This window comes from Drosophila miranda, chromosome 3 (genome assembly GCF_003369915.1).
Source record: "Drosophila miranda strain MSH22 chromosome 3, D.miranda_PacBio2.1, whole genome shotgun sequence".
Lineage (NCBI taxonomy): Eukaryota > Metazoa > Arthropoda > Insecta > Diptera > Drosophilidae > Drosophila > Drosophila miranda.
In genome coordinates, this window is record NC_046676.1 from 16,414,589 (window position 1) to 16,439,430 (window position 24,842).

General features: G+C 48.8%; 5 protein-coding genes across 11 annotated transcripts in view; 4 read left to right on the forward strand and 1 right to left on the reverse strand.

Annotated features, from left to right (window-relative positions):
- The window catches only part of LOC108158404 (neogenin), a 37,484-nt gene extending 21,349 nt beyond the window's left edge, over window positions 1-16,135 (forward strand). The window contains exons 2-10 of one of the 6 annotated variants that reach the window (XM_017290666.2): window positions 8,306-9,511; window positions 10,477-11,269; window positions 11,359-11,641; window positions 11,711-11,920; window positions 11,995-13,328; window positions 13,389-13,642; window positions 13,700-13,886; window positions 14,578-14,711; window positions 14,780-16,135. In XM_017290666.2, the coding sequence (XP_017146155.1) occupies window positions 8,306-9,511; window positions 10,477-11,269; window positions 11,359-11,641; window positions 11,711-11,920; window positions 11,995-13,328; window positions 13,389-13,642; window positions 13,700-13,886; window positions 14,578-14,711; window positions 14,780-15,009 (4,631 nt within the window). In that variant the 3' untranslated portion in view covers window positions 15,010-16,135. The remainder of the gene's footprint in view (window positions 1-8,305; window positions 9,512-10,476; window positions 11,270-11,358; window positions 11,642-11,710; window positions 11,921-11,994; window positions 13,329-13,388; window positions 13,643-13,699; window positions 13,887-14,577; window positions 14,712-14,779) is intronic. The other 5 variants (XM_017290667.2, XM_017290668.2, XM_017290670.2 and 2 more) reach the window with 5 other exon arrangements.
- LOC117187927 lies at window positions 13,922-14,486 on the forward strand. Its single transcript, XM_033390895.1, has one exon. It carries the CDS (start codon window positions 14,045-14,047, stop codon window positions 14,450-14,452), a length of 408 nt encoding a protein of 135 aa, XP_033246786.1. The 5' UTR covers window positions 13,922-14,044; the 3' UTR covers window positions 14,453-14,486.
- A 2,843-nt stretch (window positions 16,136-18,978) lies between the features above and the next one.
- LOC108158406 (probable cytochrome P450 301a1, mitochondrial) lies at window positions 18,979-22,103 on the forward strand. Its single transcript, XM_017290673.2, has 7 exons — window positions 18,979-19,480; window positions 20,175-20,325; window positions 20,530-20,642; window positions 20,709-20,902; window positions 20,968-21,169; window positions 21,225-21,390; window positions 21,446-22,103. Exons 1-7 carry the CDS (start codon window positions 19,200-19,202, stop codon window positions 22,013-22,015), a joined length of 1,677 nt encoding a protein of 558 aa, XP_017146162.1. The 5' UTR covers window positions 18,979-19,199; the 3' UTR covers window positions 22,016-22,103.
- Window positions 22,069-22,894, reverse strand: LOC108158409 (adenylate kinase isoenzyme 6 homolog). The gene is made up of 3 exons (XM_017290678.2): window positions 22,755-22,894; window positions 22,553-22,704; window positions 22,069-22,499 (listed from the first exon to the last, which is right to left on the reverse strand). The coding sequence occupies exons 1-3, from the start codon at window positions 22,798-22,800 to the stop codon at window positions 22,170-22,172; spliced, it is 528 nt and encodes a 175-aa protein (XP_017146167.1). The 5' UTR covers window positions 22,801-22,894; the 3' UTR covers window positions 22,069-22,169.
- Window positions 22,895-23,135: 241 nt separating this feature from the next.
- LOC108158407 (protein stand still) lies at window positions 23,136-24,829 on the forward strand. Of its 2 annotated transcripts, none has more exons than XM_017290675.2 (5): window positions 23,136-23,247; window positions 23,316-23,542; window positions 23,597-23,896; window positions 24,091-24,222; window positions 24,286-24,829. In XM_017290675.2, the coding sequence occupies exons 2-5, from the start codon at window positions 23,336-23,338 to the stop codon at window positions 24,724-24,726; spliced, it is 1,080 nt and encodes a 359-aa protein (XP_017146164.1). In that variant the 5' UTR covers window positions 23,136-23,247; window positions 23,316-23,335; the 3' UTR covers window positions 24,727-24,829. The 2 variants fall into 2 exon arrangements, with proteins under 2 accessions (XP_017146164.1, XP_017146165.1); XM_017290676.2 differs by having other exon boundaries at window positions 23,319-23,542.
- The last annotated feature ends 13 nt before the right edge of the window (window positions 24,830-24,842 follow it).

The following is a 24,842-nucleotide window of genomic DNA, read 5'->3' on the forward strand; positions in this document are numbered from 1 at the left end:
GAATTGAAATCTACAAAATATAGTCCCAATTTCGCAGCATTTACTTATCCCCCGTTTACGCTTCCTTTATTTGCAGGTAAATGTTCGATCCATTCCGAAGGTTAATCGTTGATTGATTATTTCTGATTTTCTCCAACGGCAACGGCAACGCTTGGGTAATCTGCGAGTCGAGTTAACTGGAGCCTTTCTTGTATTTTCCAAGCAATTTTCCATTTAATCTGCACTCGAACAGCAGCTGCCACATCCTCCCTCCTCATCGGTGGCAGGCACGAACTCATTGAAAGCGACGCGTCATAAACTGGCGAAGGCTTAAAGGCTCTCTGTTCAATGGCTTTTCCAGGGAAAAAGTACGAGACAAAAGCCAAGACTCGAAGGCGGGGAAACTGGGAAAAAGGGGAGAGGAGCGGCTCAATAAGCTGCTGCACATTGATTGAAATCGAAGACGAAGCCCGACAAAAGAGTGAACCAGAATGACATAACTGCAATTGCACGATGATGAATAGCGATGGTAATGGAGAGGATGATACATACTCCCCTCCCCACCCCCCTATATATATACACGGAATGGGCAACAGTTGCGGCAGAGAAATGCTGGGACCCTGGGCCCTAAGCCAAGGAACGGCGGCAACAAATTGAATAAAAGATGAAGTTTGTCGAGGCACGAGGCAAGAGAGGCAGCTGCATTCCTGGAAGACCCCCTCCTCGCTTCCTCTGGGAGACTGGCAGATGACTGCGTGGCTTGATAAAACTTTAATTATGTTGAGGAGCACGCGTATCCATGGCCTCTAAGGAGCTCACTTCTAAGCCACTCACTCTCCTGCGGCAAAGGAGTTGGCTCTGGCTCTGGCTCTGGCTCCTTGAGATGTTGTTTGCCCAAAAACTCGAGCGTTTATTACATGGCTAAAGCATTATTAAGGCCGGAGGCAGTTTAAAAGGCTGCAAATTTGTAGACTGTAGAGCGGCTACCTTGCAACGTCTGCGGCACCACCAGCAGAGATTCGGCTTCTCGCTCAATTTGTATGCAGAGCAGAGCAGAGCAGAGTCTTTGTTCCCGCCACAGGCCTTGGGGCATCTTCTGGCAGGCAACAACACGGAATGATTTATTCTCCTACATATCCCACATCTACTCTATGACACTTTGCGGCCTCAACACGCAAACTATTCTGGAACAAAAAAAGCAGGGAAGGAAAGAAAAGAAAAGAAATCTCTTTCTGTTCTGCATAATAAAATTTGATTATCGGATTGTTGTAGACAGCTTTATGCTGCAGACATGCTGGTACACGATCTGGGGTATCCGCCTGTAATTTGAGCACTTCATTGTGAGGACAATGCCAGGAGGAGGACATCAGGAGTAGTATCTGCTCCAAGAAAAGGAACCTTTTGTTTGGGCATCTTTGGCGGAACGAAAGGAGTTCTGTCCTGGGATTGCGAGGCAGAACCCATAAATTAACAGCCAAACCGCAATGCCTCAATGACAAAACAAAGGGGGAAAGACAGACACAGAAGGTGGAAGGTGGAAGGGCACACAAGTGGAGTCTCCCTTGCGGGTTTTTGGGGGCAGGTCAGGGCCCTTACCAAGTAGGACACAAATCCTTGCCCATGGCCATTAGGTGTTCGATGGCTGCTTGTAATTAGCATAATTGAAATGTTTATGGGGTGGGGCATGCGGCGGGGGCATGCGGCGGGGGCACTAAAGTCATCAAAGTGGATTGCCTTTTGGGCGTGGCCAATCGAAATGCCCAACTCGTAGCGAGGAAAAAACAGAATCGGAATCAGAATCAAAGCTCAGGGCAGGCCCCAAGTCCATCCCCTGCCTCAATGTCCATTGATGTTTTCACTTGAATGCGACAATTTCCATGAAAATGGCAGACAGGCAGGCAAAGGGAGGCGCTATATATATCCTGCACGGAGTGGGTCGCAGCCACTTCCTGGAAGCTGTGGGTGGAGTAGCAAGTGCTTTTGGCTCTGCCACCTAATGGCCGGGCAGACGTTTATAATTATATTTGTGCAGGCTGTATACTCTCCTATCTGTCTGTGTGTGTGTGTGTGTGTGGGAGGGGGGGGATTGGCGAGATTGCGGCTTAGACTTCATCCTGGTGCTTTTTGAATTTAAATCCGTCCCATCCTGTGGCCCGTCTGCCGCCCCGCCCCGCCACTCTACATAAAAGGTTTTCACGCCCAGGAGGGGCATTTTCCTCTGCTCTCTCTGTCTCTCTCTCTCTGTCTGGCCATTTTGCGGCTTCGTTAGTGGCAAAAGAAAAAGAAAAAGTGTCGCATAAGGTGTTAATCAAGCCAACGAAAGTGACAATCGATCGACGCCACGAGGGGGCGCGGGGGTGGTGGGGGGACAGCGCCAAAAGTGCCGGAATGGAGCGATGCGGACCGGAGCTCATTGAGTGGCAGGTAAAAGGTGTTTTCTTGAATCCAATTTGGTGGCAGAGCATTTCAACATTCATCGTTAAAATCGTTAAATTGAATAAAGGGTATGGCCATGGGAGAAGGATTTAGAGCTTCTCTATATCCCCCGTCGTAGGTCGTAGATCGTAAGTCACTCGCCAATTAAATATTCATACGATTTTCGCTGCCTTCTTTTTCTGCCCCCACAAATACTCCTGAGGGGGCGGGGGGTGGCAGCACCAGAGGGGGGTTGGGAGGGACACGCACAAGGCAGGCGGCAGCTTGAGGAGTGCGGGGCAGTGCGCCAGAATGGGGCAAAGGGAAAAGAGGTCACGCTGGAGTCGTTTTCGATGCAGTTTCCGTTTCGCGTTGCAAAATTTTTATTTATTTTTCTTTTCTCTTTGCATACATTTGCGTTTTTCCCTCTTATTTTGTGGCCAGGGGGTGGAGGGCCCAACCAAACGGAAAATCAACATTGGCAAGCCAATCGATGGCGAGGGGGAGGGGGAGGGGGACCACAGCCAGGCTGTGGCTGTGGCTGTGGCTGCTGCTCCTCTGGGGTTCCTCCAACGCTCCGCGATGTGGCGATGTGGCGTGAGCGTGCGATGCAACATTTCGATAGTGGAGCGGTGGCAAGAGTCTCTTGGCCCGAATGCAAATGCAAATGCAAATGCAGTCGAGCTGCTGCAAAGTCTTTAGATATTTCCATGACGATTTTCGCTTAAAAATACATACCCTGGAATCATGAATGGTAATGAGGGGAGGTCTTAGCCGGTGAAGCATTATCCACACAATAATGGAACCAAGTTTGCCTTGGGAGTGCTCTAGAAATCAACAAATAGGTACGGCCACGGATAGGTTCTTTTTTTCAAGATTTTTCTCGGATTTTTCCTAGATTAAATTTTCTCTAAAAATCACAAATTTTGTTTTCAAAAGCCGTTCCTATTATTTGTGCCATGACTGTTATAGGGAAGCAAGCAGTGCAGGGTGTATCCTGGTCTAGATAGCTCTCCTTCTCTCTCTCTCTCTCTCGCTGCTTAACCCTTAGTCTGGCGGCTGTGCATAAATTTGGCCAGGCGATAAGCAGTCGGAGAGGAGGCTCCTCTGGCCTGGCCGCCTGCCCAGTTTAACCTTAAAAGGTGCCACCATTAGCTGCCTCTAATGGCCTGCTCCCCCCTCCCCCCCGCTACGCCCCTTCACCGATCGTGGCCCAATGATATGCGAAATTTCTGTTGCTTTTCCTCTCATTTAAGATATTTTCTGGCTGGCTGGATGGCTCGTTTCAGTGGAAATTTCTGCCTAATTGTGCGCGTCTTTTGCGTGCCGCTGCAGCCTCCCCTCCTTTTAGGGAGTTTTCTCTGGCTTTTTTGGCCATATGGTAATTTGATTGGCTTTCCCGGCAACGCAATGGCATCGCAAATGTGAGTGCAATTAGCTCTTTATGCCATGGAGTGGTGCGGAGGGGAGAGCAGACCAAGTTGATCCAGTTTCGAAAAGCATTTTCCATCCATCCAGCGGCCACAATCTACGAGATGTGCCATGTTTACAATGTCTCTGTTTTTTTTTCTTGTGAACTGCTAATTTTGTATCGACTCCGTGTTGCATGTGGCAGCGAAAGAGACAACATTTGCATAGTAGACAACAAACTGTCGCCACTGGTGGCCCCCCCTTCCACCCTCCCCGCTCCTCCTCCTGCCCGGACGCACCGAGAAAAATCGTAAAATATGCAAATTCATTGGAATATCATAAATATTCATGTATCTTGTATCTTGTATCTGCTACTCTCTTTTCTTGTCTCCAGCTTCTTTTCTTGTTGCATCGAAGCCTCCCACCGTTTTTTTTTTGTTGGTTTTTGTTTTTTCGTTTTTGAATTTGTTAATCTTTTGTAAATGGATGTTGCGTGACTCGACTCGACCCAAAGACCGGCTGTAGGTCCGTTGTGGCAACAATTAAACTCAATTAAGGCATTTCTCTCATTGCGTTGCGTTGCGTCTTTCTTCCATTTAAAAGTTGGAATTTCTACGAAAGCGAACGCGCACAAATCTGACTAAATTATAATTGTTTAATTTGATTCAATGAACGGCAATTGAGGCCCAAAAAACCCACAGAACAATTTCAGAATTTCCGAAACTTAATTCATATTCAATTCATTAAATTTTCGCTCTTAATAAAGCACTTTTTCGCTCTTTAAATGCAATATTTTTCGTGCATTTATATTTATTCTGTTCTTAAATTTTCATTTGCCTGCGAGTGGTTTTTTTTTTTGTTTAAAGAAATGGTGGGATGTGGGGATGGAATGGTGGGTGCACAGACGTGCATAATGCAAATATTGCAAAAAGGGGTTTGTACTTTTTTTGTTGTGACTCTTTTTGCCGCAGGAAACAAAGGAAACGAAGGCGAACGACAGTTTGGCAAACAAAAAAAGGGGGGGGGGGGGTGGGGGTTCCCAGTGGTAGTATTTACCAGCAGACGGCTAGAGAATGTTCTTACCTGCTGACGGGGCATATTAGATCCGTGCAACAGCCAGAAGAAAGCCCTAAAGTCGAGATATAGAGATATAGAGTCGAGATTCCAGTTTACTGCTGTTTTAAGAGCTTTTCCATCGTGATTTTCAAAAGAAAATTAGTTATAGCCGATATATTAATAAATTTTCTATGAGATTGGGTGATTTTTAAAAGCTTGAGTTTATTGCATTATTTTTTACAATTTTTTAAAAGAAAAATGATTGTATTTGAATTGAAGAGAATTATATTGTCCATCAGCTGGCAGAATTGGGATCGTATTATTATGATGGCCCGAAGGAGCCCTCTTCCTCGTCCAGTAAAGGCCGGATGGTGCTTCGTTGTTGGGAGGAGAGCAACAGAGAGAGAGAGAGAGAGAGGACTAACATTACGGGTCGTTTTTTAATGTTTAAAGGCTTAAAAATGTTCTTTAAAAATTATTCAAAAATAGTAAATGATCCAAAAATAAAATAAAGATATTTCTCAGTATTATTCGAGTTCTTTCCATAGCTGAAAACCGACTCCAATAATGGTTCAAAGACCACAAAAAGGATGAATGAAAGCACAGCCATAATTGGGGTCTGCTTTCATGAGGCCAAAAGCAAATTATATTTCCATAACAATAACCACTTGAATGCGAATCCTTTGTGTACAATTTGATGAATTATTGGTTTTATTTATTGGAGTCAATCGGATATCAGTGCGTGGTGGTCGCCATTCCACATTTTCATAATTAAAGCCAACCGATAGATAGCCAGAGAAGAAAGAGAGAGGAAGAGAGAAATAAAATCAATTGACACAATTTTTCGTATTTGGGAGCACAGATAACCTCATTGTATGCCCAACTCTCTCCTCTCTCCCCCCACCCCCCTGGTTCGTTCCCTTTTGGACTTTCGAAATTGGATCTATCTCTAGGCACCCCCTCCTCCCGCTCCCCCCCTGCTGTATCTCCCTCCCACCGGCAGATGCCAAAGAAGTGCACAATAAAAATCAATTCGAGCAATAAAGTTTTTAATTGGATCCAGCTCCCTGCTGGCTCTCTGCTCTCCGCCCGAGGCCGGGCCATAAAATTCGAAATTGTTGCAAGAGATGTCTCCATTTAGAGCCAAACGCCAGCCTTAATAGCCAGAAATTCCTCTCTCTGGAGTAATTATGGAATATGTAAAAAAAAAAAAAAGAATAACCAACCCCGAAACAAAACCCAAAAAAAGTGAAGCTGCAAATGCGGGCTGTCTCTGGAATTGAAATGTATCCGTAATAATGCAGGTACCTCTCCCTCCCTCCCTCCCTCCCTCTCTCTCTTTTATCTCTCTTCGACATTCTGTCGAAATCCAGCTGCAAATTGAAGTAGAACCTCCTTTGAGAAGGGAGAATGCCAAAAGAAAGTGCCGCGTCATGCACACGACATGTACAATATTCTCTTTTGCAGCAAGGACGCAAGGACATTTATGTAGGGATATTCGGATCAATTGCTGGCCTTTTCTTGCCCTAACACATCCCAAAACCCGACTCTAAAAAGAGTGTAAAATGTTTGTAGAAATACAATTTTATCAAGTGGAATGCACGCCCACCTCCAGGGGAGGGGAGGGGGGCGAAAAAAGAGTTCTTTGCGTTCGGCTCCATCGGAGCACAGGAGCCGAAAGCAATAACCATAAAAGCCACACGTCTCGGGGCTCAAATGTTCGAAATACTACACATGCACTGAGAGAAAAAGGGGGGTACCATATTTAAAATCACATTTCCAAAAGGGGAATCCATTACGGCAGTTGTTTTCCATCCAGAACTGGAGGCGGGGGAGACCACTTCAATCATTCACTCCCCTACTCACTCGCAGCAGGGCCTAATAGACTCCCGGCTGGACAGGAGCGGAGTGCATAGAAGCCCGAACTCCTGGCCCCTGGCGAGTGCACACGATTCGCATAACTTTGGCTAAATGCCCGAGTGCGGGAATGGAAAACAAAGCGAATAAATTGCAGGCATACTTCTCCGCTCTCCACTCTCCGCTCTCCACTCTTCACTCTCCACTCTACGGGTATCCTCCACCCCGTCGGTCGGTTGGTCGGAGGTTCCTTCCGAGTTCACGTGCGGTCAATATGCGGAAAATGCGCTCGGGAATGGGAATAGGAGGCGGCTCCTTCCCTCCGCAAAAGGATGCAGGTGCCGGAGACTGACTGCTGCCCAAAAGGATAGCTAAACCAGGATATAAACCGAATTGAATTCAAATGAGAATGCGTAATTCATGATTCAGGCCCAAATCCTTTGCACAGCTGGATAAATCTTGTAAATTAAGTCATCAACATTCTGGCTGCCTCTTCGAATGTCTGGGTCTGTTCCTGCTGCGACTGGCGACTGGCGATTCGATGCCTAATTAAGGCTGCTCAAATATACACATATACTCCTGTACATATATACAGAGAGAGATAGGGTATATGTGCCTTGGGAGCTGCAGCAGAGATGACAGGAATAAAGAGCTGGAAATGAGTATCAGAAGAAGGAGGAACGAATAATGGACGAGGAAAACCCCCAACCTAAAGTCAAGTTTGAGGAATTGGACAATCTCTAATGATTTAAACTCAAATCTCTCATAACTGGATGTTCTTTTATAGAACAAACACGCGTCGTATCGATTCTAAACGGCAGATCGATCTCTGCGGTGGTTCTTTACTCTTTTGCTCACTCTCTTTCGAGTCTTATTTTACGCTCAGCACTACCGAGAGCGCTTTGAGGCCTTGTTTGATGGGAGACAGAGAAGAGCAAAATAAGAACCCAAAAGAGAGCGCGTGGCGAGAGCGGACCACCAACAAAGGGCGATAGCTTTTTACTTCTGGAATACATGCACTTGTTTAGTTTTTAATAATCTTCTGGCTTTTTTCGAGAGTTCTCTTTCCTAAGAGCCTTTCAAGCTAGTTTTCTTCTTTTATGGCTAAAAGTGTCGGCACTGCGAAGCGACTTGCAACCACCTCTCTGGGCCTCGCTGGGCTTCTTCTTTGTGAGCCAACAGTGAAGCATGTTAGCAGCTTATTCATCGGCAGGCCCAGGCGGCCTCCCTTGCGTCTCCCCTTTTACCTTTTCCCACCCCACCGCCAACCACCAGCCACCACCCACGAGCCGAGTCGGGGCCAAAGTGGAAATGCAAATATTTGCATGCCCTCGTGGCATCCCCCGCCCATCCATCCGTCCATCCATCCATCCATCCATCCAGTTGGCTTTTGCAGCACAGCATCAATTATTGAGGCGTGTTTACAAGTTGACAGATTGCAGGATGCCTGCCCTGTCCTACCCTGCCCTGCCTCAAGTGGCGGCCCCAGAGGCGTGTCCCCAGCCCAGACCCCAGACCCGTGCTCGCCCCCCATTCTATTTTCCTGATGAGCCAACCCCCCATTAATGTGTCTTTGTTGTTGTTGCAGCACTCTCGTTCACCCTGGAGCCCCAGGATGCTGTTGTGCCCGAGGGCCACTCGGTGCTGCTGCAGTGCTCCGGCAGTGCGCCTGCCCGTGGCAAGGGCAAGGCCACGCCCACGCCCACGCCTGCAACCGTGCGATGGCGGGGACCCGACGGCCAGGACCTGGGCATCGTGGGGGACACCTTCCGCACGCAGCTGAAGAACGGATCGCTGTACATCAGTTCGGTGGAGGAGAACCGCGGCCTGACCGGCGCCTACCAGTGCCTCCTCACCGCCGAGGGGGTGGGCAGCGTGCTCAGCCGGCCGGCGCTGGTGGCGATTGCCCGCCAGCCGGACCTCAACCAGGACTTCATCGAGACGTACCTGCTGCCGGGACAGACGGCCTACTTCCGGTGCATGGTGGGCGAGGCCAGCTGGCAGGAGGGCGTGCGGCACTCGGTGCAGTGGTTCCGGGACGACACGCCCCTGCCCCTGGACAAGCTGCGGATGGTGGTGCTGCCCAACGGGGCCCTGGAGATCGACGAGGTGGCTGCCTCCGATCGCGGCGCCTACCAGTGCAACGTCACCTCGGGCAGCGTCTCCCGCCTGAGCAGCAAGACCAATCTGAACATCAAGAAGGCGGCGAGCGAGCAGCCGGGCGGCGAGCATGCGGTGGCCCCCTCCTTCCTGGTGGGGCCGTCGCCCAAGACCGTCCGCGAGGGGGACACCGTCACCCTGGACTGTGTGGCCAACGGGATGCCCAAGCCGCAGATCAAGTGGCTGCGCAACGGCGAGGAGCTCGACCTGAACGACCTCGACTCGCGCTTCTCCATCATCGGCACGGGCTCGCTGCAGATCTCCAGTGCCGAGGACATCGACTCGGGCAACTACCAGTGCCGGGCCAGCAACACCGTCGACTCCCTGGACGCCCAGGCCACGGTGCAGGTCCAGGTGCCGCCCAAGTTCATCCAGGCGCCCCGCGACAAGACCGCCCACGAGAAGGAGGAGCTGGAGCTCGAGTGCGCCATCCGGGGCAAGCCCAAGCCCCTCATCAGGTGGCTGAAGAACGGCGACCTTGTCACCCCCAACGACTATATGCAGCTGGTGGCCGACCACAACCTGCGCATCCTGGGACTCCTCCACTCCGATGCCGGGATGTTCCAGTGCGTGGGCACCAATGCCGCTGGCAGTGTCCAGGCAGCGGCCCGGCTACGCGTCGTCCCACCAGGAGGTAAGTGGGCCCCCCCGCCACCCCTCCTATCCCCCTACCCCGCCTATCCCCCTTGTATATGTAGTCTCCCAGCCCGGTGTCCAGTATTTGTCCAGCTGTCGATTCGGCCTGTAAAATGACTCTACGAAATTGAACGCCTAGCTCCACGTACCTCCAGACCTTTCAATTTGTACAAACATTGTCCTTTCATTGTCCTCCTGCTTTTGTAAATTTATTTCATGTGTGTTGTGTTGTGTATTTGTATATATTTTGTGTAGAATTTTGTGCTAAAATATTGATATTTCTTTTGCGATCCAATGATGGAGGAGAAAACCCAGAGGATAGAACGGATAAACGAGTTGGAATACCATCCGTATAGCCATACGCCAAAAAAAAAAAAACCATTTATCGATATCGATAATCGATTTTCGTTGAAACAATTTTTTTAAACCTGTAACTTTGTCTTTTTTGAGATAGATTTCGTGTGATTCCTCAAGAATCCACAGCAAAATAATATTAAAATAAGTAAATCTAAAAATTTGCCACCTTTAAGGAGGCTCCTGCTCATGTCTCTCAGAATCCGTGGAGCATCTAAAAAGCTCTGAGGACGAGTCCTGCTATATTCTAGGGCCTTTCCGAATTGTTTTGTAATTATGGCTACAGATTTTTAGTCGGGAAAGAAAGCCTAAAAGCCTTCACGGAACCGATATTTTCCAAACCAAAAAAAATCGATTATTATCGATGATGTCGATACCAGCCGTTTCTGGTGTGTTCTCCCCATCGGATCGCAAAGGAGAATCGTCGTCGGTAGCAATTAATAATAAAGAAATGTGATATTAAATGAATTTTGTCAATATAATTTATTAACTTTTGTTTTGTTTTATTTGTTTTTCTTTGTTTCCGTTTCCTTTTCGACACTTTTCCTTGGCTTATCATTTCCTCGACGCGACGCGACATCCATCCAATCCCGAATCCCGTCCCAAAAGTGAAAATCAAACAACGCAAACCCCAAGGCCAGTCCACCAAGTCCCTGCAGACCTCCGACAGTCCAGTGAAACGACGACGACCGTACAGCTCGGGAGAGCAGCAGCCGCTGCGCACCAAATCGGGGGCCAGCCTGCGCTCGACCGAGGACTTGGACGAGGACGAGGACGGGGACGACGACAGTGCCCAGGACAGTGGTCCGACCACGCGGCTCCTGTACTCCAAGACCCTGCTGGACAGCCTGCAGCACTCGGGGAAGGCCTCACGGCCCGAGCAGCCGCTCAACGATCGCAACTTTGAGCGGAACGAGGCCAGCGCCCTGCGGCGGGAGAGCAGCGCAGGGGACAGGGGCAACGGCCACAATGACAACGACCAAGACGACGACGATGACGACGAGTACGACGATGACGAGACGAAGGAGGCACTGATCGCTGCCTACAAGCACGGCGATGATCCCCAGAAAATACTGGCCTCCTGGCAGAGCAACAAGCACAAGAAATCCCAGCCACAGCAGCAGCAACAGAAGCTGCAATTGCCATTGCCCCCATCCTTCAATTTTGCGTCCCCCGCAGATTCAAGCGAGCAGGAAGCGAGCGCCAATGCCGCCGCCGGGAGTGGAGTGCCACTGAAGAGTCTAGGCAGCGGACTTCTGGCCCGTCTGCCCAGCCAGCCCCGCGACCTGGCCGCCCAGATAGTCAAGCCGCGGTTCGTCACCCTCAGCTGGGCGGAGCCCCTGCAGAATGCCGGGGAAGTGGTCTACTACACGGTCTACTACAAGATGAACAACAGCGAGAGGTGGGTATCTGATTGCTTCCTGCTTTTGACAGACGGCTGGCATCCTTTTGGCGGAATTAAAACTCTTTTCCGTTTCTGTTTCTGTTTAGGGAGCAGAAAATGGTGACCAAATCGCACGACGACCTGCAGGTGAACATCCAATCGCTGCTGCCGGGCAGGACGTACCAGTTCCGTGTGGTGGCCAGCACGAACTTCGGCAGCGGCGAGTCCTCTGCCCCGCTGGAGGTCAGCACCCAGCCGGAGGTGAACATAGCCGGACCGCCGCGGGCCTTTGAGGGCCATGCGCGCAGTCACAGCGAGATCTACGTGCGCTGGGAGGAGCCGGCAGTGACCAACGGAGAGATACTCAAGTACCGCGTCTACTACTCGGAGGTGGGACACGCGCCCGATGCCATAGTCGCCCCAGACCACAGGCTAATCGAACCTTTGAACCCGTTTCAGAACGAAAGCGGAGCTGATTTGTACCACGATAGCACCGCCATGGAGGCACTGCTCACCGAGCTGCGTGCCTACACGGACTACGTGATCAGTGTGGTGCCCTTCAATCGGAACGGCATGGGCGATCCCTCGGCCGAGATCAAGGTGAAGACGTACTCCTCAACGCCGTCGGAGCCGCCCAACAATGTCACCCTGGAGGTGACCAGTTCCAGCGTGAGTATACCCTTTCGTCTCTTTGGGAGTCTCTTTACCCTCTTAACCTTTGTGTCCTTGCCGTTGCCGGGCAGTCCATTACCGTTCACTGGGAGCCACCCGCCGAGGAGGATCGCAATGGCCAGATAACAGGCTACAAGATCCGGTATCGCAAGTTCAAGGACGCGCCGCAGGTGAAGAGCACGCCGGCCAACATACGCTACTTCGAGCTGAGCGGACTGGACCGCAGTGCCGAGTACCAGGTGAAGATTGCGGCCATGACGGTGAATGGATCCGGGCCGTTCACGGAGTGGTATCGCGTCAATACGCTGGAGAACGATCTGGACGAGACGCAGGTGCCGGGCAAACCGATCTGGATCAATATACAGCCGGGAGCGGAGAACATCGGCCTGCACTGGGGTCCGCCGCAGCAGCCGGAGATCAAGATACGCAACTACGTGCTGGGCTGGGGCCGAGGCATACCCGACGAGAACACCATCGAGCTGAAGGAGACCGAGCGCTACCACGTGCTCAAGAACCTCGAGTCGAACACGGAGTATGTGGTCTCGCTGAGGGCGCGCAATGTGAAGGGCGATGGCCCGCCGATCTACGACAACATCAAGACCCGCGACGAGGAGCCCATCGACGTGCCGGTGCCGCTGGAGGTGCCCGTGGGCCTGAGGGCCATCACCATGTCGAGCTCCTCGATCGTTGTCTACTGGATCGACACGATGCTGAACAAGAACCAGCACGTGACCGACAACCGCCACTACACGGTCAGCTACGGCATCACGGGATCCAGTCGCTATCGCTACCACAACACCACCGATCTCAACTGCATGATCAACGACCTGCGGCCGAACACCCAGTACGAGTTCGCCGTCAAGGTGGTGAAGGGGCGCCGCGAGTCCGCCTGGTCGATGTCGGTGCTGAACAGCACCTACCAGAATGTGCCAGTGACGCCGCCGCGGGAGGTAACTGTGCGCCTGGACGAGGAGAATCCCCCCACGGTGATCATCCAGTGGATGCCGCCTAAGCACACGGTGGGCCAGATCACCGGCTACAACATCTACTACACGACGGACACCACGAAGCGCGACCGGGACTGGTCCATTGAGGCCTTCGCCGGCGAGGAGACCATGCTGATGCTGTCCAACCTGAAGCCCTACACCACCTACTACTTCAAGGTGCAGGCGCGCACCACCAAGCAGCAGGGCAACAACAATGCCCCCTTCTCCGCTCTGGTGTCCTACACGACCACGGCTGCGGTGATCATGCAGGAGGCGGACACCATTGCCAAGGGCATCGACAACGAGCAGCTGCTGTACATCATCGGAGCCACGGTCGTCGTGCTGCTGGTTGTCCTCTTTGCCATTCTATTCCTCTGCCGCAGCAAGCCCCAATCGTCCCCGGAGCATACGAAAAAGAGGTAAAGTCCTAAGGTCCTACGGACCCTGTGCCACTTTCTGACCTGTTTTTCGATTTGCAGCTATCAAAAGAACAACGTGGGAGTGCCAAAGCCCCCAGATCTATGGATCCATCACGACCAGATGGAGCTGAAGAACATTGACAAGGGTCTGCACACTGTCACGCCCGTCTGCAGCGATGGAGCCTCCAGTAGTGGGGCCCTGACCCTGCCCCGCTCGGTGGTCCACAGCGAGTACGAGGTGGAGACGCCTGGCGGAGTGCCTGGGCATGTGACCAACTCGCTGGACAAGCGCTCCTACGTGCCCGGCTATATGAGTGAGTAGCAGACCATTGGGTTCTTTGTCCGGCTCATCAATCGCCATTCCCCGCCAGCAGCCACTTCGATGAACTCTACGATGGAGCGCCCGCAGTATCCGAGGACCCAGTACAGCCACCAGAACCGCTCGCACATGACCATGGAGACGGGCCTCTCGCAGCAGAGCCTCTCGCAGCCGAACCAGAACAGCTCGCTGGCCCAAACGCCCGAGCACCCCTACGGGGGCTACGATGCCAGCTTCTGGTTAGTTCCCAACCCCCCAAAAATCTAGTCAAGCACTCGATTCAATTTAGTTCAGAGCAATTCAGAAGCACCACAAAATTCTCATCTAAATTCGAAACAGTTGTTGTGTCTCCGATCTTGCGAGCTTGGGGATATATAGTTATAGTTGAAGCAGAGGCATGGGCACGAGATCGCGATGGGGACGTATTGATTCCCGTGTGACGGTCAATTTGGTGCGAGAGCCGTCGATGAAGATGATCAAGCTCAATCGGCAGACATTGGAGCGTCGCGTGGACCACCAGCTGATGCTGATGTCGTCGCCGGTGCCGTTTGTTAACTTCATGAACAAGTTCCGCCTGGACGAGATTCTGATCAACCACCAGGCCAGAGGGGTGTTCAGCATGCGCGACTCGGCCACCGTTACCGAACTGGCCAGCTACACGTGGAGCATTATGTCCGCCAGCGACCGACTGCCGTACACCCGTCTGGCCGTGAAAGCCAGGGAGATTCAGAACGCGCGCAAGCTTTACTTTCAGGGCAACAGCGTCAGTCGAGTAATCGCCAGGAGTGCCCTGGCCCACAACTAGGGCCATAATTCGTTCGAATCATATGAATTTGTTAGCAATATAAAGCACAAACAAAACAAAACCTTTGGCCTTACCTAGATCTAATTGTTTGTCTTTGCTCTCTCCTCCCTGTTGAACTGTTGCAGCAATGCCGGCAATGGAGCTGCTGGCAATGGCTGTGTGTCCACCATCGAGAGTGCCAAGCGCGGGCATCCGCTCAAGAGTTTCAGCGTTCCAGGGCCACCGCCCACTGGGGGAGCCACGCCTATTAACAAGCACAGTGAGTATCTGGACCATAAAGGCGATCTTGTGGCGCCACTGACGCTCGTACGACCTTGTTTCTTTCAGCTCCTGCCGTAACAATACGTCCACAGAACCAGTCGCCCTACAAGAAGCCATCGTTCTCGGCCGCCACGCCCAATCGCTTGCAGGGCGGCGGGTCGGTGGCACACTCGACCGACGAGATCCAGAGACTGGCACCGAGCACATCCACCGAGGAGCTCAACCAGGAGATGGCCAATCTGGAGGGTCTCATGAAAGATCTGAGCGCCATCACGGCCAACGAGTTCGAGTGTTAACAGTGAGGCGGCACCTGACCCGCCCCCACCCCCCTACCACCCACTACAAGTATTAGTCGTGAAAACAATTTATGTTACTTGTTTTTTAGTTTCTGTTGGGCACCAATCGAGTTGGATTGAGCACTGGACAGGTCTGCATTTAGTCTTAGTTAAACCATGTGCGATATAAATGAATGAACGATCGAATGACGAGAACTGTAAATACGAACGACGCCGCCATATACATATTTAAGCCTAGATACACACATCCATAACTATAAATAGCATCTTGGTATAGTTAGTTAACGATTAAGCAACAAGAAAACTGTGTAAAAACATACAGCCAGTGCAGAAGTGCGTTCATTGTGTGCAGGATTGACTGAACTGGCTACCACACGACATTTCATATTTATCACACTGCAGCACCTTCATTTCATACGCATGCAGATCCGCTTTAGTCTCTAAGTCTACATATTGTATTCATATGGTAAATATGCATTTGCATCTGCATCTACGTCTAAGCTAAATTTCGTACTATTTATGCCCCTAGGAACGTAACTTTTATACTAATCTATGTATTACTACACCCACAAAAACAATCAAAACATTCGGTAACAATTTGTATCTTAAAGTGTCATCTGTATTTTATCCTTATCTTCAACTTGTTCTTCAAGTTGGAAACGTGCCATTTAAACATTTGTCGCATACCCCATACCACACACGCAACACACGCAACACACAACTACTTAAGCTATGAAGTCGAGATCCAGATTCTAGACTGTAAGCCAGCCGGCCAGCAAAGCATTTACGATTTAAACTTTAGATATGTATAACACACTGTCTGTTTTAATGTGGAAACTCTTTCAGGAGATTTTGATATGCTCAAAATGCGTATTGCCTAAAGAGTTAAGTGCGTGTTTTTATTTATTGTTCACTAAACTGTATTCAACATTGCCATGCACACAACAATCTCATTGAACATTGAACTCGGCAATCTCGACAGCAAGAGAATACATACGAGTATATATAAACCAAAACTATTACAACTAAATAACATGCACAAGGAGAACATTTTAAAATTTTGAATTTTGTAATGTATTGAACGTAAAGTGAAATTGATAAATATATGAGCAAATTGTGGAAAATATTCTGAACTTTGGTCCTTTTTTTGTTTAGAAGAAGAGAGGAACCTTCCACAAGGTTCCGGAAAAAGGGGATTACAGAAATGTATGCCGATCGACGGTCTAGGTCCTGTCCTTCGCCGATCTAGCCCTGTTTGCCCCCCGAATAGCGAATCTCAAGGGGAATTCGTTCAACGTCCAAGAAGGGGAATTAATGTCTAGCCTAAAAAGCATTGGGATAGTCCTGCCAACTGATTGACATCAGAAAAACATCCCCCTCATCCAAAAATCTCAATAAAATCGAGATTTTGATTGAACAGCAGGTACTTCGCCGAAGATATAGCGGCCCAAGTGTGTGCTCAAAATAAAATCAAAGCCACCTTCATGTATTTTTCTACAGCACAAGAGTATGCAATATCATACGAGCAAACTCATCGCCGAACTCCAAATTATCTAGTAAGATGTGCTATGGATGATACCTATGCTAACTCATATCGTAGGGACAGGTATGATTCAAGTTGGATCTAGTCATTATAGCATTGATGGCAAGTCCTTCCAAAGACAGATTCTAGTCAGATTCTGACGCTGTATGAACGTAAATGGACACCAGCCATTATAAGGACGTACCGAGACCATTTCCATTCAACCAAAAACCGATTACACATTAGGGGTAATGAAGCTATAGTTTAGTGACTTCGAAACCAATGCGAATAACAAATATTGGGGTGATTACGACTGCCTAATGACTATGCGTAGTGTCAGCAAAAGCTTAGCTAAAATGTAAATATCTATTAATTTTCCATTAAACTTCACAAGTCTAAACGATAGGTTCTGTATTTTATATAAATTTGGACATATGATATGTGCATATGTACTAGATGTTTGTGCCTGGAATAGAATAAATATATACATAGCCAGCTACTGTGGGCCCTTGGGTCCGGTCCTGTAGTACCTGTCCATAGCTATCCGATCCAATTATTGTTCATCTCTTGCGAAAAACACTGAAACTTGCACTCTCCATGTTTTGTCAGTGGCAAATCGTAGTTGGATCTTATAGTCGCCTTTGGGGAGTGGTAAAGTTCTCAGCAAACCGTCTGTGAATTCCAAATTATCCAGTATGATATCATGCTAAATGATGGCAATAAATGGATCCAATTAAAACTGTTTCATTTTGTGGATGATATGCTAACACCCACATTGTATGGACAGGTGTGATTTAGGTTGGATCCAGTCATTATAGCATTGATGACAAGTCCTTCGAAAGAAACATCGTTCACATTTGCCATGAGCTGGCAGAAATCCTTGCTGACGTTGTACAGAAATGGACGCCAGCCATTGTAGCGACGATACATGCTCCAATTCATCTGTCATAGGCAAACCCCAAATAACCACAAGGCTCTCGGCCACAATCAGGATTCTGGACTCACCCACGCGTTTGTAACGGGCGTCTTGTGCATTTGGCAGTGTATATTGACTCCCGCGCGTCCCCTGCCGAGGAGATTGAGTTTGCATTTCGAGAAAGTCACAAAGGACTCGCCATACGACTCGCACTGGAGGTTGGTGAATCTGGAGCGCGACCTCCAACCCTCGCACCCCAGAACGGAGCAGAGCACAACAGCTGCGGCCAGAAAATGCCACCGGCCAGATACAAGTGCGTCAAACATTTCGGTGCTACTAATCACACGCCAAATGGACATGGCCTTTTTAAACAAATTTGGTGCAGTCCTCCTTAATCATGCTATATTTCATTGCTTTCAGGTGATTACGGGTGCATCCATGGAGATCTAATGAGTTTATTCGGTGTTTAAAAGGCCCGAACTAAAGCCCATCCGCTATAGCCTTAGCTAAACTGTATTACTCTTCAATAATTATATATATGTTATATATATTTATAACCATACCAAATTCTTGGGTCAGTAGACAAGTGGATGTCGAAGTTCGCATTGGTAGCAATAGGACCTTTAAAAGTCACTATCTTTCTGCTCCGTTTATACTTCATCTCTCACGAAAACTTACCCTACTTCCTCGAGTGCCATCGTTATGAGCATGAGAGGTGTCAGATGTAGGAGGAAGGGATCGTGCCACACATGGTAGCGGATCCCAAGGTGTTCAAGGATTGGATCCCATTCAACAATAATGAGTGTCGGCGGAGTAAGAAGGAATGGTTGTGCGTAGCAATGCTTTGCAGCTGTGCCCCTTGATCCCACCAACAGAAAACTGTTTCAGACCCAAACAAATTTGTTAATATTAGTGTGCTAAGTGGAGGAATTAAATAGCTGAATATTAATAAAAACCCCAGACAAATCGTATAAAAAGGTGTGATTTAAATTGGATCGAGTCATTATAGCTTTGATGACAAACCCTTCGAAAGATTCACATTTTCCATGAGCCTGCAGAAATTCGAGCTGATGATGCATACTGCCAATAACCAAACGGCCTTGGCTACAATCTAGATTCCATACTCACCCGCGCATTTTCGATGGGCATTTACCCAAATCTAGAGTTCAATCTCCGGCATTGGCACCCCAGATTGGAGCTGAGAACCCGCCGAACAGACACAAATATCGCAACCGTAACTGATCGCTCTTAAGTAAAGAAATATCAGTTTTCATATTAACATATTCACTAACATTTGACCTATAAGTTAAGGATTATAACGAAATCATGTTGTATGCAAAAAGTCAGGAAGACATTGATGTGAATCTGTGCCCCTTGCACAATTTTCATACGTCCATTCTTTCAGTTCTCATTACATGGTCGAAAGCACGAAACGAAAGAGCATCGAAATGATTTCTCTTTTAAAAGTTTACTAAGAGGACGGGTCTGGGGGCTCATTGGGGCCGCTGGAGCAGCTAGTTTGTGTCGGACAGCCATTGAGTGTGGAACGGAGCTCAGTTGTTGCAAGCGGACTGGTAGAGATAGAAGCCAGTTTCATTCGAGCCAGTATATCTGTGTGTGTCAACGCAAAGACAACGTCAACGCAAGACAATTGGAAATCGAGGCATAAAACGAGTGAAATCTGATTTGAATTTAAATCGGTTAGCTGTTGCTGACACACGCATAAAGCCAGATAGAAAACAAAAAAAAGAAATGAACAAGCTTCCAGTGAGGGCTTGCACAGCCAGTGCATTCAGCCTGAGGCGAACTGTGTCAAGGATCAGTGGCACGGGCCTGCTGCCAAATGAGAAGCAACGTCTCGAGATCCGCGACAGCTCCACGGGCGTGGCCGCCTGTCCCCATCTGCTGGAACCAGAGGAGACAGCGGCGCCTTCAACGCCACGAATACACTCCACTCCCGAATGGCAGAACGCTCTGCCCTACAATCAGATACCTGGACCCAAGCCCCTACCCATTCTGGGCAACACCTGGCGGTACGTACTCGTATAAGAGAGACAGAAACAAAAGACTCGAGCAGCAAACGTACTTTCACTCTGCGAATTGCAATTTGATTTCCCTGCACCAGAGCCAGAGCCAGAGCCAGAGCCACAGCCAGCCACTCTACACTCTCCGTTTCACTTGACCCAATTAAGCATGTTCAATAAGCACTGCTCATGATGATGCTGGTTTTTATATCCATTTATTTATTTTGGCTTTGCCGCGTCCAAAGCAGGCGATCATTTCACTGGCCGCAACGAAGCTTGTTTTCCCCCGTTTGTTGTCCAAATATTTAACAACGGCTTGAATGATAGTTTTCAATGATTCTTGTTGAATGTGCGTGTGTTTTGGGTTTCCTAGTATCCGAGTGTTCACACCTGCACCGCGCCTGCCCCCACGGAAACCACATAATCACTCCCTCGGCTAATCGGCTGGCATCCGCTCCGACATACAATCCATTCCCGCATACGTCATCTTGTTGATTAGCGTTCAATTAGCGCCGTATTCAAGGTCAGCATCATAACATGTGAAATTTTGGTGCATGCTTCGTTCAGGTACTACATATACGATACTACGAGTATTTTGCGCTTTTGGCAAAGGCTAATGCATCCTCCATTGTCGCAGAGATTTGTTTGCCAATTGTTCGATTTTTTTGTCATGCGCCCTAACCTTGGCGGTTCTCCTTCACAGTCTGATGCCGATCATTGGCCAATACACCATCTCCGATGTGGCCAACATCTCGTCGCTGCTACACGATCGGTATGGCAGAATTGTGCGTTTCGGTGGCCTCATAGGTAGGCCCGATCTACTCTTCATCTACGATGCCGACGAAATCGAAAAGGTAAGCTATGCTCAAGCCTTAACACGGAACACAGCCAAGACGCACTTAGCTGCTGGTGGGGTCTTTCCGCTTGACCAGCGAAGCACGAAGGCACCAAAGCATTACAGCAATTTCTGGCACTTTGCGACGCTTCCAGCTAGTACAAATTACTGCCAGTTGTCGGATGTTAGAGCCAAGCAATTTATGATTTTTCTGACATTTCAGTGCTACCGCAGCGAGGGGCCCACCCCCTTCCGCCCATCGATGCCCAGTCTGGTCAAGTACAAGAGCGTGGTGCGCAAGGACTTCTTTGGGGAGCTCGGCGGCGTGGTGGGCGTGTAAGTGGAACAGCCTCACGCATACTCGTATAACACTGATCCACTGATTCACCATTTCCCATGCAGCCACGGTGAGCCTTGGCGTCAGTTTCGATCGCGTGTCCAGAAGCCGGTGCTGCAGCTATCCACCATCAGGCGCTACCTGCAGCCGCTGGAGGCGATCACAGATGATTTCCTGGTGCGCTGCGAGCACCTGTTGGATGGTAACCAGGAGCTGCCAAAGGATTTCGACAACGAGATACACAAATGGTCGCTGGAATGTGAGCCCTCAGGACCACGAAAGACTATGTTTATACTATAACGTCAATGTTCTTGTCCACATCAGGTATTGGACGCGTTGCCTTGGACACGCGTTTGGGTTGCCTGGAAGCGAATCTTAGTCCCGACTCGGAGCCACAGCAAATCATCGATGCTGCCAAGTATGCCCTGCGGAACGTGGCCACTCTCGAACTGAAGGCTCCCTACTGGCGGTACTTCCCGACGCCGCTCTGGACCCAATATGTGAAGAACATGAACTTCTTTGTGGGGTAAGTGCAGAATATTCTTATTACCATGAAGCCATCAATATCTCGTTCCTTCCAGCGTCTGTATGAAGTACATACAGAGTGCCACAGAGCGATTGAAGACACAAGATCCCAGCCAGCGTGCCGGTGAACCCTCGCTAGTGGAGAAGGTGATTATGTCGGAGAAGGACGAAAAGATAGCCACCATAATGGCGTTGGACTTGATTCTAGTCGGAATAGACACCGTAAGATCAGAGTTTATGTAGTTTTTAACAGAAAGCTAAAAGTTACCACTTCCAGATATCGATGGCGGTCTGCTCAATGCTCTATCAACTGGCCACGCGTCCCGAGGAGCAGCAAAAGGTGCACGAGGAACTGAAGCGCCTGCTACCAGACCCAAACACACCGCTCACCATTCCGCTGCTCGACCAGATGCACCATCTGAAGGCCTTCATCAAGGAGGTTTTCCGAATGTACAGCACGGTGATTGGCAATGGACGCACCCTGCAGGAGGACAGCGTGATCTGCGGCTACCAGGTGCCGAAGGGAGTCCAGGCCGTCTTTCCCACGATTGTGACCGGTAACATGGAGGAGTATGTAACAGATGCTGCCACGTTCCGACCCGAGCGTTGGCTGAAACCACAGCATGGTGGAGTTCCGGGCAAACTACATCCGTTTGCCTCGTTGCCCTACGGCTATGGTGCCCGCATGTGCCTGGGACGGAGATTCGCTGACCTAGAGATGCAGATACTGCTGGCCAAGCTGTTGCGAAACTACAAGCTTGAGTACAACCACAAACCATTGGACTATGCCGTCACATTTATGTACGCGCCGGATGGCCCGCTCCGCTTTAAAATGACGCGCATATAGTTGCCTCATCAGTTGTAGATTTAAGATTTCGTATACTCGTAGTTTGTTGTAAATATTTGTCTAATAAAATATGTATTAGCCATACATAGATTGCGAATACCTTGCTTTATCCACTGTCGGACTAGATGATTAACATTTCCTCATAAAAGTATGTTTATTTTCTCTTCCACATACGGTACCATTGTTTCACTGTTTTCAAGCTTTTATCGGCATCTGCTGCCGTCTCGCCGCAGAGTTCGTGAACAATGTCAGCTTTGTACGAATCGCGAGCTTCTTCCAGGATTGTACCAAAGATTTCACACTCTATATTCGAGGAAAGTTTCTTCTCATTGTAGTTGCGTTCTTTTAAACGATCGTAGAGCGTCTTATTGGGGCAGGTGACAACGAAGACAGCTTGAAACCAACGCTCGGGAAAGAAATCGCAGCCGTGATACTCCACGATGTTGCCGCCCTTCTGCATCAACGGTTCCAGGTGGTCCATAAGCTAAGAAAATGTAATTTGTTATTTAGATTCCCGGAAATATTGTAGCATAATACCCTCTCTTCATCTAAAATGGGACAATCGTATTCCTCGTCGTGCTCCTCAATGTAATCATTTTCCTTGGCAATCTTTGAGCAGTCCAACCAGTCGAACTTCAATTGTTCGGCCAAACGCTCGCACAAATACGATTTGCCCGCTCCGGGTGTTCCTGTGGGTCCATGTTAGAATCGTACAATTATCTGAAGCAAACATACCAACCGGTGATTAAAATGTTTGGCTTCGCATCTACGTTTTGATCCGACATCTTCTATTTAGATATATTCTTAATTGAAAGGTTGATATTGTTTATTTTTGTTGAAAACGTGCAGATACCGCTTATCGATATTAGGGTTGCCACAATTCGCTCCAGCAATATATCGCATCGAACTATCGAAGGCCCTGGCGCCGAAACTTATTAAAATTTAAAGCGCAAGGAATTAAATTACAGAAAATAACATAATAAATACAGCATATTTCGCACAATAAATGTATAACCAAGGCACTGAACACTGTAGTATCGAATAGCACCCGTACTTGTCTCACAATTAAATATGTATATCGTACTTGTAGATGTTTCCCTTTTCCGTTTTGAACCATTTCTTACATTTTGCCTTCTCTCTTTTCGAAGTCCTCTTTGCGAGCAGAACTCATGGATTCATGTGTGGTTGTATCTCTGCAAATACTTCTTCTTTTTGACAGATTTGTCGCTGCTGTAAGTAATGGTTTTTGGCGATAATAAATTTTAGTTTCGCATAAAATTAAATGCAAAATTATGGCCAGAAGGAACTATATCTGGAATAATGTCTTCGGACAGTACTAATCCTGAGGTTGGGTCTGAGGTGGATTTGGAGCAGCATCAACACGTTCCTTACATATTAAATGGAGAGCTGTACAGCATTGAAAGCCAGATCGGAGATAATGTGGTGGTCAAGTGCTGTAATTGTCCGCCGGGTCGGGTTTATCGCGGCAGCGTGCGTTCCACGGGAAACTTTCATATGCACATCAAGGTAGAGAAATAACACCCCACCATTTTGAGTAATTGACTTATGATTCCGGTACAGCGTCGGCACGCATCTTTGTTGGGCAAATTGCACGAAATGAAGGTGGCTGCCCTGGAGGAACGCCGTGATCGCATTATGAAGAATCGGGGAAATGAGAAACCCCGTAGAAAGAGAGCTTCAACATCGTCGTGCAAGCCTATAACAAGAGGACCTGCTGCGGCGGCGTCTGCGCCGGCTGCACCTGCTATAGCGTCTTCTGCGCCGACGGCAAACAAAACACACGAGCTGAAAATTAAAACGGTGTTCCAGCGCCACCAGCAAGAGCATAGCGAACAGAAGGAGGAGACGAGCACAAAAACAGTAAGCAACAAGCAAGATAGCCATACATATGTATTAAGCTATGCAGTTTACCGTTAAAGAAGTAGAACATGCACGCGTGTGTGTTTGTGGGTGTATCTGTTTCGGCACAGCAACCAACTCAATGAAATTAAACAGAGGTTATCGTGCATTTACATGATTGTTTGTGTGTGTGTTAATTTTTGTTCTTTCCTTAGCCCTCTCCTTCCGTGAGCGGCTATTCGCCCTTAGATCACAACCAAAATCACGTGAACCTGGACGCGTCGAAGATGCCCAACTGTACAGATAATTCGAAAAACATTGGGTTAATAATCCAACATGTTCGCACCGTTAGTAGACGTTCTTATAGTGTGAATTTCAAAACCTTATATAACAAATTTTACTATTCCCAGCTTCCAAATCTCCACCCCAGCACGGTGGAGACCCTGATGGCCAACTATAGCCAACTTACTCCCGTGGCTGCTGTGCCGCAGGTCTTGCCCTTGCGCCACGACGTTAAGGAGGAGCAACCAAGCAATTCACCATCGCCCATCCGTACGGAACAGCCGGTAGCCATTGATCTGACCACAGCTTCTATGGCATCCTCGCAAAGCGACGGCATATCCAGCTTATCCAGCAAATCGTATTCCCTGGAAGATGTTCAAATGGCTCCCTCAGTGGCACATTACATGGATGGACCACCTAGAGATATTCTGCAGCGACTTGAACGCACAATGACCGATATAAGCCAGGAGCTGCGCTCCCGCAACCAAATTGAGCACAACCGTTTACTCCTGGATGCCGCCAAATTCAAGTTTTTGAATCCGGACTTCCAATTTCAGCCCACTTTTTAGGAGTTCGTTCCCCAGGAACGAAACCAACTATGAATTTATGTATTATATACATATATAATATCTATACCAACTGAATAAACAACATTCCCTCCATATTAGTGTAGTAACCGCTTAGT

Excerpts from the sequence above, each read along its gene's own strand:
- LOC108158406 (XM_017290673.2), top strand. The coding sequence starts at position 19,200 with ATGAACAAGCTTCCAGTGAGGGCTTGCACAGCCAGTGCATTCAGCCTG. Across the intron at positions 20,643-20,708 it reads CTCGGCGGCGTGGTGGGCGT|CCACGGTGAGCCTTGGCGTC; the intron begins GTAAGTGGAACA and ends TTTCCCATGCAG. Across the intron at positions 21,170-21,224 it reads AACATGAACTTCTTTGTGGG|CGTCTGTATGAAGTACATAC; the intron begins GTAAGTGCAGAA and ends CGTTCCTTCCAG.
- LOC117187927 (XM_033390895.1), top strand. The coding sequence starts at position 14,045 with ATGGGCACGAGATCGCGATGGGGACGTATTGATTCCCGTGTGACGGTC.
- LOC108158409 (XM_017290678.2), bottom strand. The coding sequence starts at position 22,800 with ATGTCGGATCAAAACGTAGATGCGAAGCCAAACATTTTAATCACCG. Across the intron at positions 22,705-22,754 it reads GCCAAACATTTTAATCACCG|GAACACCCGGAGCGGGCAAA; the intron begins GTTGGTATGTTT and ends ATGGACCCACAG. Across the intron at positions 22,500-22,552 it reads CCATTTTAGATGAAGAGAGG|CTTATGGACCACCTGGAACC; the intron begins GTATTATGCTAC and ends ACATTTTCTTAG.
- LOC108158407 (XM_017290675.2), top strand. The coding sequence starts at position 23,336 with ATGTCTTCGGACAGTACTAATCCTGAGGTTGGGTCTGAGGTGGATTTG. Across the intron at positions 23,897-24,090 it reads AGGAGACGAGCACAAAAACA|CCCTCTCCTTCCGTGAGCGG; the intron begins GTAAGCAACAAG and ends TTCTTTCCTTAG. Across the intron at positions 24,223-24,285 it reads TAATCCAACATGTTCGCACC|CTTCCAAATCTCCACCCCAG; the intron begins GTTAGTAGACGT and ends TACTATTCCCAG.